This window comes from Jaculus jaculus, chromosome 5, assembly GCF_020740685.1.
Source record: "Jaculus jaculus isolate mJacJac1 chromosome 5, mJacJac1.mat.Y.cur, whole genome shotgun sequence".
NCBI lineage: Eukaryota > Metazoa > Chordata > Mammalia > Rodentia > Dipodidae > Jaculus > Jaculus jaculus.
Window position 1 is genome coordinate 106,089,795 of NC_059106.1, and position 19,022 is coordinate 106,108,816.

Sequence of the window (19,022 nt, forward strand, 5' to 3'; positions counted from 1 at the left end):
ACTTGCTTTAAAGAGTGTTTTTTGAAGTCCAAAGGCTAAAAGGTAGCAATATGGCATGAATAATAATTCCAAGGCTGGAGGAATGGCTTAGTGGTTAAGGCGCTTGCCTGCAAAGCCTAAGTACCACCCAGGCTCAATTCCTCAGGACCCACATAAGCCAGATGCACAAGATGATGCAATGCATCTGGAGTTCTTTTGCAGTGGCTGGAGGCCCTGGCACGCCCATATTCTCTCTCTCCCTTTCACTGTCAAACAAATAAGAAAATCAACAATTTTTTTTTAATCTTTAAAATAATAATTCCAATGAGAAGCCCCGAAGGTGTAAAGCAACTTTTTTTTGAGGTAGAGTCTTACTCTAGGCCAGGCTGACCTGGAATTCACTATGTAGTCTCAGAGTGGCCTCAAACTCATGGTGATCCTCTTACTGGGATTAGAGGCATGCACCACCAAGTCCAGCTTAGAAAGACTTTGATACACAACTTCAGCTTATAAAAACTGTTATCTTGCTGGAGAGATGATGGCTCAGTGGCTAAGGCATTTGCCCACAAAGCCTAACGACCCAGGTTCAATTCCCCAGTACATGATGCATACGCAGAGGCACTGGTGTGCCCATCCTCTCTCTCTCCCTACCTACAAATAAATAAAAGTATAAAAACTGGTATCTTCACATGCACATGATATTACATGGTATTATTTTCTCAATTTTTTTTTTTCTTTCTCTGAGGTAGGGTCTTGGTCTATCCCAGGCTGACCTGAAACTCATTCTGTATTCTCAGGATGGCCTCAAACTCTAGGTGATTGTTCTACCTCTGCCTCCCAAGTGCTGGGATTAAAGGTGTGTGCATGGCACCACACCCAACTAGATTTTTTGAAATAGTAATACTTATGTATTTCAAAACATCTAGAAATGGCATTTCTATATCATGATACATTTCTAAATTACTATAGAAAATTTCACTCAGTCACTGAATAAAAATTCAAGAGACTTTCTTTAGAAGCACCATAAAAAACTGCTAGTTCCCAATATCATAAAAGTAACTACAGTTATAGGGCATTTACAAAGACAGCTCAAAAGTTTAAGAGCGAGCTTATACAATTTCTAGATCTTACCTCATCTATGTTTCTAAGCCACTTGCTGATGTTTTCAAAACTTTTCCCATTGGTGATGTCATATACTAGCATGATACCCATTGCTCCTCTGTAGTAGGAGGTTGTGATGGTGTGAAATCGCTCCTGACCTGCTGTGTCCCTGAAATAAATAACCAATAATTGTATTAAACATTTAATATCAATGCATTCCAGCTAAAGGACAAAATAATATGCTAAAATAGAGATTAAAATGCAAATTTTAAAATTATTTATTTAGGGAAGGGGTGTGGGTACACATGTGCACACATGCACACCAGGTTCTCTTGCCCTGAAGATGAATACCTATCCAACTTTACATGGGTGGCTGAGGAATTGAATCTGGGCTGGAAGCCTTTGCAAGCTAGCACTTTTATCCACTAAGCCAACTCCCCAGCCCCCAAATCCACTGTTTACCACAAAATAAAATCAAATAGGCAATTAACTCTTTTTGTTATTTAAAAAAATATATTTTATTGGGGCTGGGGAGATGGCTTAGCAGTTAAGGCTCATGCCTGCAAAACGTAATGGCCTAGGTTCAATTCTTCAGGTCCCACATAAACCAGATGCACATACTGGCAAATGCATCTGGAGTTCGTTTGCAGTGGCTAGAAGCCCTGGTGCGCCCATTTTCTCTGACTGTAATAAATAAATGAAAATAAAATATTTTTAATTTTTTTTTGATTTTTTGAGGTAGGGTCTCACTCTAGCCCAGGCAGACCTGTAATTCACTATGGAGTCTCAGAGTGGCCTCGAACTCATGCCTACCTCTGCCTCCTGAGTGCTGGGATTAAAGGCATGCCCTACCACGCCCGGCAAAAATAAAATATTTTTAAAAATATATTTTATAGACTTATTTGAGAGGGGGAGCAAGGGAGGGAGGGAGAGAAGGAGCTAGGATGGGCACACTACCACAGCAAACCAACTCCAGATGCATTTGTTACCTTGTGCATCTATCTGGATTATGTGGGGTTCTGGAAATCAAATCTGGGTTCTTAGGCTTTACGGACAAGTGTCTGAACCACTAAGCCATCTCTCCAACCCCCAACTCTTTTTTTTTTAAAAAAAATATTATTTATGGGGCTGGAGAAATGGCTCAGCTGTTAAGGTGCTTGCCTGCAAACCCTAACAACCTACTTTGATTCCCCAGTACCCACATAAAGCCAGATAAGCCAGATACACAAGGTGGTGCATGCACCTGGAGTTAATGTATAGCAGCTGGAGGCCCTGATGTGTCCATTCTCATATATTCTCTCTCTCTGCACGCCCCCCCCCGACCTCTCACCACTTTAATCCCAGCTCCCTGGATGCAAAGGTAGGAGATCCCCGAGTGTTTGAGGCCACCCTGAGACTACATAGTGAATTCAAGGTCACCCTGGGCTAGAGTGAGACCCTACCTCGAAGAACCAATAAATAAATAAATAAAATAAAATAACATAAAAAATTATTTCAGAAGAGAGAATGGGCATGCCAGAGCCTCTTGCTGTTGCAAAGAAACTCTAGACACATACGCCACTCTGTGCATTTGGCTTTGCAAACAAGTACCTTTAACCACTGAACCATTTCTCTAGTACACTGAAAGGGGATTATTGGGTTGGAGGAATGGCTTAACAGTTAAGGCGTTTGCCTACAAAGCCAAGGGACCCAGGTTCAATTCCCCAGGACCCACGTTAGCCAGATGCACTGGGGGGGCACACATGTCTGGAGTTCGTTTGCAGTGGCTGGAGGCCCTGGCGCGCCCATTCTCTCTCTCTACCTGTTTCTCTGTCAAATGAATAAATAAATAACATTTTTTTAAAGAAGTGATCATCTTTTCTTCCCCCTTCCCCCAGGTAGGGTCTCACTGTAGCCCAGGCTGACCTGGACCTCACCGCTTTTCATCAGTAGTGTTGGATTAACATTCCCAAGCAAAAAAAGTGAATTGGACTCCTCCTACCCAATACAAGTAAAAACTAAAAATAGATCTAAGATCAGAATACAGTAAGAACTAACAGTACAAAAACTCTTAGAAGCCAGGCATGGTGGCGCATGACTTTAATCCCAGCACTTGAGACAGAGGTATCACTGTGAATTCCAGGCCAACCTCAGTGTGAATTCCAGGTGAGCCTATAGACTAAAGTGAGACCATATTTTGAAAAACCTTAAAAACAACCTCTTAGGGCTGGAGAGATGGCTTAGCGGGTAAGTGCTTGCCTGTGAAGCCTAAGGACCCTGGTTCAAGGCTTGATTCCCCAGAACCCACATTAGCCAGATGCACAAGGGGGTGCACGTGTCTGGAGTGTGTTTGCAGTGGCTGAAAGCCCTGGTGCGCCCATTCTCTCTCTCTCTCTCTCCCCCTCTCTTTGTCACTTTCAAATAAGTAAATAATAAACAAAAAAATTAAAAAAAAAACTTTAAAAAAATACCTCTTAGAAAGGCTGGGGGAATGTAGGTAGCTCAGTAGTAGGATATTAGCACCAATACAAATGAGAACTTTGACTCAACCCCCAGCACTACAAAATAAAACAGAAAACAAGCCAGACAAGGTCAAACACTCCTTTAAGCACTCTGGAGCCTGAAATAAAAGGATCAGCTTAAATAAGACCCTGCCAAAAAAGATGAGGTTGTGGCAGGGGGAGAAGGGGAGAGGAAGAGGGAGAGAAGGGAAGAAGGAAGGAAAACAGAGAAGGCTGTATCTTCATGATTTTTTTTCTTATGCCACAAAAGCATAAGTAACCAACAATGAACAGGACTTCATAAAAATGAAAACATTTTTCTGTACTTTTTTGTTTATGCATTTGGTGGTGCTACAAATACAACTCAGAAAGCCCTGCAGTGAGGCAAGTACCTTACCACTGAGCCACCAACCCAGATTTTGCTTTTCTTCCTCTAAGACAAAACCTTGCTATATAGCTTAGGCTGGCCCTGAACTCAAAAGCCTTTTGCTTCAGCTCTGAATTTTGGGATTATATGTGTATGTCACCATGCTCAACTTTATTTTCAATGAGCACTATTAAGAAAGTGAAGACAGAGATGGATCAGCAGTTAAGGCACTTGCCTGCAAAGCCTAGCAAACTGAGTTTGATTCCCCAATACCCAGGTAAAAACAGATGCACAGGGAGGTGCAGGCATCTGGAGTTTGTTTGTAGCAGGAATCCCTGACAAGCCCCCTCTCTTGTGTCTCTTCCCTCCCTCCCCCCCCCTCTCTGCTTGAAAATTAATTAATTAGTTTAAAAAAATAAAGTGACAACAGCCCATGTGGTGGTTTGAATCAGAAGTTCCTTCTAAACTTATGTTTTGAATGTTTGGTGCCCAGCTGGTGGCAACTGGAGAAGTGGAACCTTGATGAAGTTATGATGCTAAGGGCAGGCTTGGGGGTTATAGCCAGTCTCCCCTTGCCAGAGCTCAGCTCACTCTTTTGCTGCTATTTCTCACCTACTCTGGCAAGAAGTGATGTCCAGCCTCTGGTCTACCATCTTGCCATTATAAAATTTCCCCTCGAGACAAAATAAGCCCTTTTCACCCATCAGCTGCTTTTGGTCAGGTGTTTTGTCCCCAGAAACACAAAGACAACTATAACAGCATACAATGGAAAAAAAAAAACTGCAAATGAACAATTTCCAAGGAATTCTTAAAATTCAACAAGAAAAAGGTAATGAGAGCAAACAAGCAAAGGGGGCTGGAGAGATGGCTCAGCAGGTAAAGCACTTGCTTGCAAAGCCTGAAAGCCCAAGTTCAATTCCCCAGTACCTACATAAAGACAGGTGCACAAAGCCCTTTGAGTACTTTCCATTTGCATGGCTCTTTTGCTAATATATCTCAAATCTTCATTGTGGTCTCTCCCTCTCTCTTTTGTTTTGTTTTTTTGAGACAGGGTTTCACTCTAGCCCAGACTGACCTGAAATTTACTATGTAGTCTCAGGGCGGCCATGAACTCACAGCAATACTCCTACCTCTGCCTGGGATTAAAGGCATGTGCCACTATGCCTGCCTCTGGCTTTTCTCTTAACAAAGTTTCTTGCTATTTCAATACTTATGTGCACCTTTCAATTCTTTAAGATTCCAAGAACCTAGAAACACCCCAAGACCATCAGTAACACTACAGTGACCCTGATTTCCACATAAGTCTGTATGACCTGCTTCCAACATCTCTACAAGACTGGTTCTTCTTCACTTTCCATGTCTTAGATGTATTGAATGTGTTCATATATCTGTTATCTATCAATTCCTCTATCAATTCAAATATTTACATGTATTTTACATAGTAGACAAAATATAACACACACAGACATGGACTTGAAGTCAGACAAGTTTATACTGAACATCCTTGATACTTAATCTTCTTGGACCTTGGTATGTCATTTATAAACAATTAGAAGGGAGACTTTCCATAAAAATAGGCAAAGATACGACAATGCCATAATAATGGCTGCTAGGTGGGCCAGAAACAATATCACCCTGGCAACTGTACCAAGGTCACTTTAAACACTACATCACCAATGCGAAGAGAAAGTAATCAGGAATTCTCAGGAATCCACTGGCCATCATGTGAAAACCCTCATCAAAGTCTCATCAGGATACCTGGGTTCCAGTTATGGAATGCTGTATGCAGTCTTTTTACACAAGAAAAAATAAGTGAGGGGACTTTCAGCTAATATGGCAGAATAGGAACCTCACCAAAGAAACTTGGGGGGAGAGGGAAGCAAGATAACACACAATACACTCTTCTACCAAAAAGTTAAGGGAGTGTAAGGGATTATTAACCCAGTGGGACCCCTGTAGAGAAGTAGGAGGGAGCTACTAGCTCCTGGCAACCACACAATCAACAAGGATGGGGATGTAGCAAGAGGCCAGCCCAAGGGAAGTGCTTTCTACTTATCAAAACCTGCCTCAGCCAGCAAGAACAAATCTACAGGGAAGCAATTTATACCACCCTCATACCAGCAATTAAAATAAATAAATAAATAAATAAATAAATAACCTAAAGGAGAAGACAACAGGGTACAGCTGAGCACCTCTAGAACTTTGGAAAACTTTCTACAAACTGCCCTCCCCCAAATGCCAGCACCAGGAACCACTGGAAATCTCAGGAAGACACTTTCTTCCACATAGCATCCAACACAACTAATCAAAGAGCAGCACTAACCAGATGAACTGAGCCCATATTGCAACAAAGTGGGAACTAGCATCATACTCAGTGTAGGTGAGGCATGATCCTATTTGACATAGCCAACAAGAGCTGATCTACTGGAAAAGGTTTGTCCCACACAAACCCACCCCTTAAGACCAAAAGGGGAAGAAAAGAAAAAAGGGGGAAAAAAGTCTGAACAAAGGAGGGAATAGAGGCCAACTGTATGTAAAGTCAGGCTGCTAGAATAGACTTGGAGCTGAGCTCATTCCAAAGTCCAAGGCAGTGAACACCACTGGAGAACAAGCATGGCCCAGAGAGATCACTGAACAAACCAGGCATCCCAAGGCCTATCTGGAAAAGGCTCTAATGCACCCAGAAGAATCTAGCAAATAGACCTTAATAAAAGTGGACCAACCGGGCTGGAGAGATGGCTTAGCAGTTAAGCGCTTGCCTGTGAAGCCTAAGGACCCTGGTTCGAGGCTCGGTTCCCCAGGTACCACGTTAGCCAGATGCACAAGGGGGCGCACGTGTCTGGAGTTCGTTTGCAGAGGCTAGAAGCCCTAGCGCGCCCATTCTCTCTCTCTCCCTCTATCTGTCTTTCTCTCTGTGTCTGTTGCTCTCAAATAAATAAATTTAAAAAAAAAAGTGGACCAACCACCTAACACAGGACATACAAAAGCTGCTATTTGAGCACTCACATCATATACAGAGGGTGATCTTAGGATGGGTAAACCCCAACAACACAAGACACCAAACCAAAAGACCCCCACCAAGACTGCCTAGGCCCAAAACGAAAGCATCCAATGAAAACATAGAGGGAACCCAAAATACAGAATTGCAAGATGAAATTAAAGCAAGCATATTAAACAATTTTAATGAGGCCATGAAAAAGCAGCTGCATGAAATGGAAAAAATGGTTAAAAAATATTCAAACAAGAACTCAAAGAATGGTTGGTTGAGATGGATGTTGATAGAAAAAAAGATCTTCAAACACAAGTCAAAGGAGGGCTCTCAGAAACAGAAGAAAACTGAAAAATAAAACTCAAAGAATGGATGAAGGAAACAAATCAACCAATGGCTGGCTGGATGAAATCAAAGAACCATCTTCACTAGACAGGTCCATGAAATTGAGAAATCCCAAGAGCTCAGTAGACAGCTAAATGAAATGGAAGAAAGTCAACAAATGAGTGAGCTCATAGGTCAATGGAACAAACTCTGTGAGAGTATCATCAAATGCAAGAATGAAATCCAAGTCAGTGGCATATGCCTTTAATTCTAGAACTTGGGAGGCAGAGGTAGAAGGAATGCTGTGAGTTCAAGGCCACCCTGAGACTACATAGTGAATTTTAAGTCAGCCTGGGCTAGAGTGAAACCCTACCTTCAAAAAAGAAAGAATGAAATCTAAGAATCAAAAAATGAAATTGGAAGCCAGGCATGGTGGCGCACGCCTTTTAATCCCAGTACTCGGGAGGCAGAGGTAGGAGGATCGCCGTGAGTTTGAGGCCACCCTGAGACTCCATAGTGAATTCCAGGTCGGCCTGGGCTAGAGTGAGACCCTACCTCGAAAAACCAAAAAAAAAAAAAAAGAAATTGGAATTCCAACAAGAGATGGAGACACTGAAGAAAAGTATAATGGAAAACAAGAGTGAAAAAAAGCTTCATTATAAAAGCTCCCAAGAAAGCCTCACCCACAGAATAGACCATGTGGAGGACAGAATATCAGAACTCAAGGACAGGACAGAAGAAATAGATCAGGAGTCCAAAAGCAATGCTAACTTCAAAACCAATGTGCAAACAGAACATGAGGATATTTGTGTGACACCTTACAAAGACCTCATACTCAGATCATAGGCATACCAAAAAGGGAAAAAATACAGACCAAGGACATAGAAAATATTTTCAACAAAATAATTGAAAAATAAATTCCCAGTCTTACAAAAGACAGACTTATCCAGGTATAACAGACACACAGAACACCAAAAATACAGGACCAGGGAAGAGATTCTCCACACCATATTATAAATAAAACACTAAACACAGAAAACAAAGAGTACTTAAAGCTACAAGAAAAAAATGTTCATTACATATAAAAGGAAGCTCATCAGGATTTTCAATGGAAATTCTAAAAGAAAGACAGAAGAGCTTGAAACATTTTTCCAAAACCTTAAAAGACCTTGGCTGCCAATCAAAATATTATATCCAACAAAATTATCCCTCATAACACAAGGTTAAAGAAAAAATTTCCACTATATAAACCAGCTGTATATACATGAGTACTAAGCCAGCTCTACAGAGAATACTGCATGGAATATTCCATAATCTAGAAATGAACCAACATATACATGAGGAGAGAAAAACAATCAAACCCAAAATGGAGTTAACAATATACATACAAAGACCAAGAAAACACCAGACTCCACGAAACCTTCAACATGACAGGGACTAACTCACACCTCATAATTATAACTCTGAACATTAATGGACTCAACTCCTGAATCAAAAACATACATCGAGCTGGAGATAAGGCTTAGCGGTTAAGGTGTTTGCCTGCAAAGCCAAAGGATCCCAGTTCAATTCTCCAGGACCCATGTAAGCCAGATGCACACAGGGGCACATGCATCTGGAGTTCATTTGCAGTGGCTGGAAGCCCTGGCGTGCTCAATCTCTCTCTCTCTCTGAAATAAAAAATAAATAAATAAAATATATTAAAAAGAAAAAAGACACACATTAACAGACTGGATCAGAAAGCTTAATCCATCCACTTGCTGTCTACCAAAACACCCACCTTACAATTAAAAATAAACACTACCTTAAAATTAAAGGATGGAAAAAGATATTCCAAGCAAACAGAAACAAAAATAAGCAAGTGTAGCTGTACTAATATCTGACAAAATAGACTTTAAAACCAAAAGTAATCAAGATAAGCAGCTTCATAGTCATTAAAGAAAGAAGTCAACATCATAAATTGTTATAAACCATACACAGGGGCACCTAATTTTATAAAGCAAAATCTACTAGACAATAAAACAGACACAAACCACAATATAACAGTAGTAGATATTAATACCCCACTGCCATCAATAAGTATATCTTTAAGCAGAAAACAGAGAAACAATGGAGTCAAACAACATCGTAGATCAACTGGACTTAACAGACATCTATAGAACATTCATTCCTAATACTACTGAATACACACTCTTCTCAGCAGCTCATGGAACCTTCTCCAAAATAGATCATATATTAGGGCATAAAAGATTATCTCTGAAAACTCAGAAAAACTAACATAATTCCCTGCATTATATCTGACCACAATGCAATAAAACCAAATATTGACAATACAGTAACAACAGAAAACACACTAACTCTTGGAGACTGGACAACTCACTATTAAATAATGAATGGGCCTGACATGGTAGCACATGCCTTTAATCCCAGTACTTGACAGGCAGAGGTAGGAGGATTGCTATTAGTCTGAGGCCAGTTTAAGACTACAGTCAGCTCCCTATGAGCCTGGGCTAGAGTGAGTCTCTACCTCAAAAATAATAATAATAATGAGTTGTTGAAGAAATTAATAAATTGATAGAACTGAATGACAATGAAAACACAACATACCAAAACTTATGGGACACAATGAAAGCTATATGAAAACTAAGAGAGTAGTTTATAGCACTAAATGTCTACATTACAATATAACTTAATTATCCATCTGAAAGCTTTAGAAAAACAAGCAAAAATCTAATCTGAAAAGTGCCAAAAGGAAAAAAAATCATAAAGAACAAAGTAGAAATTAATGGACTGGAAATAAAGAAAATAATTTTTTAAAATGATGAAACAGGGCTGGAGAGATATGGCTTAGCAGTAAAGGCATTTGCCTACACAGCCAAAGGACCTTGGTTCAATTCCCCAGACCTACGTAAGCCAGATGCACAAGGTGGCACATGCATTTGGAGTTTGTTTGCAGTGGCTAGAGGCTCTGGTACGTCTCTCTCTCTCAAATAAATAAATAAATAAATAAATAAATAAATAAATAAATAAATAAATAAAATATTTTTAAAAGCTGATGAAACAAAGAGCTGGTTCTCTGAAGTAATATAAAAGATTGAAAAATGTCTAGCCAAATCAATCCAAAGAAAGCAACAAAGACTGTTATTACAAAATGTTCAGTGCTAGAGATGGGATACCTTCCAGTGAGCTGTTGGCCAGAGAGGTCCCTGATGCCTCCAAACATTACAGGCCAATGCCAAGGCTCTTGGTTTCCCACCAGGAATAGATGGTAAGCCCCTACTGTTGAAGACTACACATACTTGGGCTTCAAGGTCACTAAGAAATCCTGCTGGAGATGAGTTAAAAACCTCCTCCATGTAGACCAGGTGACAGAAAGCTGGAAAAAGCTATGCTGCACGCAGCTCCATAGGAGAAAGAGAGGTCATCAGTAGAGATAAACAACAATGGACCCTGCAAGGCTTAAGTTTGGCCAACCAGGCCAAATGAGCCAACAGGTACAATAGTGGCATGTCTGTTATAAGGGAAACCAACTGCTCTCTAATTGGACTAGAGGGCCACTCCATGTGAGGGAATCCATGACTGATACTGAAAAACTATGACAGGGGAAGTCATGAGCCCTAGGGGTGTAACACCTGCTGGTATCTGGCTAAGTACATATATTATGCTCACCAAACTGCCCAGTAAACACTTTTCCTAATGTTCATATTCGGGGTTGGGGATTTAGCTCAGTGGATGAGTGCTTGCTTGGCAAGCGCGTGGCCCTGGGTTTGGTCCTCTGCATGGAAAAAAAAAAAAAAAACAACCACAGAGACCCTCCCCACGACCAACACAAGGGAACTAATGTTTACACCCATATATTAATGCTACTCTCATTACAGTTCCAGAAACTTCTCCTTACAGACAGTAATGCCCTATGAGATGACTCACCACAGTGCAAAGAAGTGACAGAGGAGTGCTCTGCACTAAAACATCTCTGTCACACCTTCCAAGGCTCAGGGTCCACTGCAGAAGAGGTGGCTGAAAGAATGTAAGAGCCAAAGAAAGGGTAGGGCTCCTTACAATATACTCTTCCAGACACAAAATGGCCTGGATGTAAATGACCCCACAGTGCCTGGCACTACCTACATAAGACCATCATAACAGGAGAAAAAGATGATGACATCAAAATAAGAAATGATTGAGAGGGGAAGGGGATATGATAGAGAGTAGAGTTTTAAAGGGGAAAGTGGGGGGATTATCATGGTTTATTGTCTAATTGTGAAAATTTTCGATAATAAAATATTAAAATTTTAAAAAAGAAAACAAGAGAAGACTCAAATCAACAAGATTAGAAATAAAAATGGAGATGTCACAACTGATACCAATGAAATTGGGAGAAAGATCAGTACATATTTCAAGAAATTGTATTCCACAAAATTGGAAAGCCTGGAAAAAATGAATGCATTCCTTGGCTCATACCACATACTAAAACTAAACCCAGAACAATAAACAGCCAGAACAAACCTATTACTTCTAATTAGATTGAACAACCAACTAAAAAAGTCCAGGGCTGGAGAGATGGCTTAGTGGTTAAAGAACTTGCCTGTGAAGCCTAAGGACCCAGGTTCAATTCCCCAGTACCCACATATGCTAGATGCACAAGGTGGCACATGTGTCTGTAGTTTGCAGTGGCTAAAGGCCTTGGCATGCCTATTCTCTCTCATAAATAAATAAATAAAATGTTTTCTTTTTTTTAAGTCCAAGCCCAGATGGATTCATTTCTGAATTCTACCAAACCTTCATTCAAGAACTAAAACCGGGCTAAAAAGAGATAGCTTAGTGGTTAAGGCGCTTGCCTGTGAAGCCTAAGAAGCCATGTTTGATTCCCCAGTCCCCACATAAGCCAGATGCATAAGGTGGTAAATGTGTCTGAGTTCACTTGCAGTTGCTAGCAGCCCTGGCATGCCAATTCTCTCCCCCTCTCTCCACCCCCCCCCCCCCGCATGTCTGTTATGGAGAAACCAATTGCTCTCTAATTGGACTGGAGACCCACTCCATGGGAGGGAATACATCCATAATACTGAAAACCTACAACAGGGGTAGTCATGAGACCTAGAGGTGTAACGTCTGCTGATGTCTGGCTAAATGCATATATTATGCTCACCAAACTGCCCAGTAAGCACTTCTCTTAATGTTCATACTCATATATTAATACTATTCTCACTTTTGGTTAGAGAAGCTTCACTTTTCAGATGGCCGTGACCTTGGGATGACTCAGAAGGCACCACAGTGCTGAGAAGTGACAGAGGAGTGCTTAGCACTGAAATATCTCAATCACACCTTCTCCAAGGCTCAGGTTCCATGGTGGAAGAGGTGGCAGAAAGAATGTAAGAGCCAAAGGAAGGGTAGGACTCCTTACAACGTGCTCTTCCAGACACAGAGACTGATTGAGAGGAGGGAATATGATGGAGAGTGGGACTTCAAAGGGGCAAGTGGAAGGAGGGAATCACAATCACCATGGATTATTGTTTACAATTATGGAAGTTGTCAATAAAAAAATTAAGATAAATAAATAAATGCCTGGTGTGGTGGTGCATGCCTTTAATCCCAGCACTGGGAATTCCAGGTCATCCTGAGCTAGAGTGAAGCCCTACCTCAAAAAAAAAAAAAAAAGCCAGGTGTGGTGGCACACGCCTTTAATCCCCAGCAGAGGTAGGAGGATTGCCATGAGTTCGAGGCTACCCTGAGACTACACAGTGGCCAGAGTGAGACCCTACCTCGAAAAAGAAAACAAAACAAAAAAACAAACAAACAAACAAAAAAAGCAGTTACTAAAAAGTTCCCAACTAAGGGCTGGAGAGATGGCTTAGTTAAGGCACACTTGACAAATGCATATAGTGGCATATGTATCTGGAGTTCATTTACAGTGGCTAGAGGCCCCGGGCATGTCCATTCTCAAATATTCTCTCTCTAATAAATAAAATTTCCCAAGTAAAAAAAGTCCACACCAGATGGATTAACTGGTGAATTTTATCACACCTTCACAGAAGAACTAAAATACAGCATACTCCTTTAAGGAAGGCAGCATTACCATGATAGCAAAACTGGATAAAAACAAAACAAAACAAAACAAAGACAAAAAAGAAGAAAAGAGGGAGGGAAGGAAGGAGGGAGGGAAGGAAGGAAGGGGGAAAACCACACACCAATCCCTCATGAATATAAATGCAAAACTTCTCAACAAAATACTGGCAAACCAAACACTGGACCAGAAAGATTATTCATATTGATTTAGTGGGTTTTATTCCACAGATGCAGGGATGATTCAACATATGCAAATAAATAAAAGCAATATACTGTATAAATAAACTCAAAGACAATAATTACATGATCATCTCAACAGATGCAGAGAAGACATTTGACACAATCCAACATCCCTTCTATTATAAAAGACCTAAAGAAACAGGACATAGCTCAACATAATAAAATCTATTTATGACAAACTTATGACAACATTATACCAAATAGGGAAAAACTAGAAGCATTTTTACTGAAATCAGGAATAAGGAAAAGGTGCCCACTTTAATATAGAACTAGAAGTTGCAGCGACAACAATAAGAGACACAAATAAAAGGATTACAAACAGGAAAAAAGTCAAATTATCACTATTTACAGTTGATATGATTCTACACATAAGGGACCCTAAAGACAATACTATAAAACTATTAAAGCTGATAAATGCTTTCAGTAAAGTAGCAGGATACAAAATTAACACACAGAAATCCACAGCTTTCCTATATATACTAACAACAATTGTGCTGAGGATAAAAATCAGGGAAATATTCCCATTCACAATTGCCTCAAACAAGTTATAATGAAGTACCTTGGAATAAACCTACCTAAGGAAGTAAAGGATCTCTACAACAAAAACTTCAAAACACCCAAGAGAGAAACTGCAGAAGACACTAGAAGACATTCCCATGGTCATGGGGGAAAAAGAAAATCAGTTGTGAAAATGTCTATTGTACCAAAGGAAATCTACAGATTTAATGCAATCCCATGCTGTTTGTCACTGAAATAAAAATAACAATCCTAAAACTGATTTGGAAGCACAAAAAAACTGACAGCCAAAGCATTTCTGAGCAACAAAGATAAGGCTGGCGGTACCACCATATCTGATTATTTAAGGTATGTTATAGAGTCATACTAACAAAAATAGCATGGTATTGGCATAAAAACAGTCATGTAGATCAATGTAACAAAATAGAGGACCCAAATGTAAATCCAAGTAGCTACAGCCATCTGATTTTTGACAAAATGCCAAAAACACTCACTGGAGAAAAGAAAGCCTCTTTAACAAATGGTGCTGGAAAACCAGATATCGATATGTAGAAGGATGAGAACAGATCCATCTCTCTCTCAATAAACAAGGATCAAATCCAAAGACTTTAATATTTGACCTGAAACTCTTGAAAACACTACAGGAAAAAGTAGGGGTAATACTTCAACATACAGGCATAAGAAAGGACTTTCTAAACAGAACTCAACATGCTCAGGGAGTAAGACAACTAAATAACCAATGAGACCTCAGGTAATTAAAAGGCATTTGCACAACAAAGGACAAAGAGGCAACCTACAGAATGAAGATAAAATCTTTGCCAGCTCTATATCTGACAGTGGATTAATATCAAAGGTTTACAAATAATTAAAAAAACTAAATAATAAAAAAATCAAACAACCCAATTTAAAAAATGGGCTATAAAGCTGGGCATGGTGTTGCACACCTTTAATCCCAGCACTTGGGAAGCAGAGGTTAGGTGGATCACTGTGAGTTTGAGGCCACCCTGAGACTGCGTAGTACATCCCAGGTCAGCCTAGGTTAGTGAGACTCTACACCTCAAAAAAGGGGGGTGGGGAGGGGGCTACAGAACTGAATAGAGTTCTCCAAAGAAGAACTATAAATGGCCGATAAGCAACAAAAAACATGTTCTACATCCTTAGACACCAGGGAAATGCAAATTAAAATTACTTTAAGATTCCATCTCATTCCTGACAGACTGGTTATCATCAAGAAAACAATTAACAATAAATACTGGTGAGGGTGTGGAAAAAGAGGAACCCTTCTACACTGTTGGTGTGAAGATAACCTGGTACAGCTAAAAAATGATTTGCCATGTGAACCAGCATGTATCCTAAGGATTCTACTCATTTACTGAAGGGGGGTATAGTTAGCGTGACTGGACCCCTGGATGTAAACAAATAAATAATTTTTTTTTAAAAAGGCAGGAAAGTCTGCACTTGCTAGAAATCAAAGATAATCTGACTTCTTGTATTTGCCTAGTTCCTGGACCTGTCTTTCCACAAACAGCCAGGACCCCTCCCTCCCCAGAGGGAGGTCTTTCATAGGATTTAAACATTGTGGTCATCAAATTCAGCCCCCAGAACTTGGTGTCCTTTGGTGTTGGGGCTAACCTCTACCTGAGACAGCACTTAGCCTAATCAATCAACTGTCCACCTGGTTAACCTGAACTGGAAGACAGCTCACTATAAGGTTATAAATACCTTTGCAAGGGGAAGGGAAGGCTCTCTGACCAATTGGGAACTTCCAGCTCCACATGGGTTCTTTATCCCCTCCAGCAACCCACATGGCAGGAGCAACTTGAACTTTCTTTTCTCTCTTTTCTTTACAGGCCTTCCACATGGGATCTCTAGCCACATGGATGCCTTTCCTTGGCTCTCTACTTCCCTCAATAAATATAATAATATAATTATCCTCAGTCTTTTTTTATTCAACTCACTGATTAAAATTACTAATGTAATCAAGGACTTTCCTGGACCCTGATCACACCATTATATTGCTACACCTACTTGCTCATCCCTGTATATTGTTACTCCATTCACAACAGATAGGAAATGGAACCATCCTACATGCCCTACACTGATGATTCAATAATGAAGATGTTGCATATTTACAAAATGTTGTTTTTTTAAAAATTTATTTTACGGGGGGAGGGGGAGGGAGGGAAAATGAGTGCACCAGGGCCTCTAGCCACTGCAAACAAACTCCAGTCGCATGTACCCCTTGTGCATCTGGCTAACGTGGGTCCTGGAGAATCAAACTGGGATCCTTTGGCTTTGCAGGCAAACGCCTTAAACACTAAGCCATCCCTCCGGCCCACAAAATGGAGTTTTATTCATCTGTAAAAGAAAGAATGAAATTATGAAGTTTTCAGGGAAATGGATGCATCTGGAAAAGATTACATTAAGTGAAAGAACCCAAGCTAAGAGAGTCAAATGCTACGTGTTCTTTCTCATATGGAGCTTAACTTCAAACGTTGAGAATTGTATTTAAGTTGGAATAAAAGGCTGTACTACAAACCAGAAAGTTCGAAAGGGGCTATAAGGAAGGGAAGAAAGGGGAGGTCTTAAGGAGAGAGTGTAGTAGATAAGTAAGTAGAGGGGTAAAATAAAAGGGAAGAAGAGAATTATCTAAAGGGAGGTTATATATGAGAGGAGTGGGTGGGAAGAGGGTTAATCAAAACTTACGATTTATGCTGGGCATACATCTATCTCACACACCTTTTATTCCAGCACTCGGGAGACAGAGGTAGGAGGATTACTGTGAGTTTGAGGTCAGTCAGGGACTACATAGTGAATTCCAGGTTTGTGTGGGTTAGAGTGAGATTCTACCTCAAAAAAAAAAAATAATAATAAGAAGAAGAAAACAAAACAAAACACCCAGAGCTGGAGAGATGGCTTAGTGGTTAAGGTATATGCCTGCAAAGCCTAAGGACCCAGGTTCTATTCTCCAGGTCCTACATAAGCCAGATACACATGGTGGCACATGTGTCTGGAGTTCGTTTGCAATGGCTAGAGGCTCTAGCACACCCATTTATTCTCTCTCTCTCTTTAAAATAAATACATGCATCTTTAAAAATAAATAAATAATAAAATAAAATTTAAGGTTATGTATAAACCATACAGAAACCTACTTCTTTGATAGCTACTAACATGACTTTTAAAAAAGAGAAAATTTGGGCACAAGTGTCTTCTGGAGGTGGGTAATGCTGTGCCCAGAAGCCACAAATGTTTGAAACATTTCAGGTCTGGAGAGATGGCTTAGTGGTTAAGGTGCTTGCTTGCAAAGCCCCCAAGGACTCATGTCCGACTTTACAGATCCCACATAAATCAGACTCACAAGGTGGCACACTCATCTGCAGTTCGATTACGGTGGCTAGAGGCCCTGGTATGCCTATTCTCTCTTCCTCACAAAAAAACAAAGCCAGTCAGTTGGGGTTGCCTCAAATTTTATTTTGTTTGTTTTTTAGTGCTAGGGGTAGGATATCTTCCAACTAGTTGTTGGGCGGGGAGGCCCCAGATGCACCCAAAACATTGCTATTGCCAATGTTCTTGGTTGCCCACTAGAACTAGATGTTTAAGACCCTATTGCTGAAGACTCCACATGCTTGAGCTGCAAGCTTCATCTCTGTTGGCTAGTTGTCAGGATGCTGGAAAGAGCTATGCAGCCTCTTGAGGGAGAAGTCATTAATGGTCTTAACCAGAAGTGGACCCTGAAGCTTTACAGCTGGCCAGCCAGGCCAAATGTATCAACTGGTACAATGGTGGCATGTGTGTTATGGGGGAAACCACCTACTCTCTGATTGCACTTGAAGCCTGCTCCTTGGGAAAGAATTCCTACCTGGTACTGAAAACCTAGTCAAAAGAAAAGGCTTGAGAGGTCATAAGCCCTAGTGGGAAAACTATTACTGTTGTCTAGCTAAATGGATATATTATTATGCCCATCAAACTACCCTCCAAATACTTAGGTTTATGGCTATATATTAAAGCTACTCTTACTTTGGATTTGAGAAGTCTCTCTTTTCAGATGCATACCTGTGAAGGCTAAGGATCCAGGTTTGAGTCTCCAGATCCCATGTAAGTCAGATGCAAAGGTGGCACATGCATCTGGAGTTCATCTGCAGTGGCTAGAGGCTCTGGCATGCCCATATTCCTTCATTCTCCCTCCCCCCCCGTCTCAAATAAATAAATTAATTAAAATAGATATTAGGCATGAGATGAGTTCACCTGTTTTATTTTTTTTACATGAGTAAAATGAAGGTGACTGCATGTGCATGTATATATGTGTATGGGCATACCAGGGTCTCTTGCCCCTGCAAATGCACATCCTTCCAGCTTTATGTGGCTGACTAGGGAACTGAAATCAGGGCCAGCAGGTTCTGCAAGAAAGTGCTTTTATCTGCTAAGTGAAAGGGACAATCAGGAGTATTGAAAAAAATTAATGCAATCTGGGATAGGTAACAATTCTACTGAGGCTGAGGAGATGGCTCAGTAGTTAAGGTGCTTGGTTGCAAAGCATGCTGGGTCTGGGCTTAGCTACCAAGCCGCAAAAGGAAACTTAAATATCAAGTGGCACACAGTCAAGAGAGATGGCTTAGCGCTTAAGGTGCTTGCCTGCACAGCCTAAGGACCCATGTTTCATTCTCCATGTCCCACATAAGCCAGATGCACAAAGTGATGTAAGCCCACAAGGTGGTACACACGTCTGGAGTTTGCTTACAATGCCTAGGAGTCCTAGGGCACCAATTCTATCTCCCTCACACACATTTAAAAAAAAAGCTTCTCTGTTGGGCTTGCCTTAAAAACAATGAGACACAAGCACCTGGTGTTTTGTTTGCTCTGATATGCATGCATGTGCACACACACTCAAATTCTGGGACTGAAGAGATGGTTCAGCAATTAAAGATGCTGCCTTGCAAAGCCTAACAACCTATGTTCAATTCCCCAG

General features: G+C 40.6%; 1 protein-coding gene across 1 annotated transcript in view; it reads right to left on the minus strand.

The window, feature by feature from the left end:
- The window catches only part of Rab10 (RAB10, member RAS oncogene family), a 69,802-nt gene that overhangs the window by 13,459 nt on the left and 37,321 nt on the right, over positions 1-19,022 (minus strand). Inside the window, exon 3 of the mRNA XM_004663738.3 lies at positions 1,111-1,249. Within this exon, the coding sequence (XP_004663795.1) occupies positions 1,111-1,249 (139 nt within the window). The remainder of the gene's footprint in view (positions 1-1,110; positions 1,250-19,022) is intronic.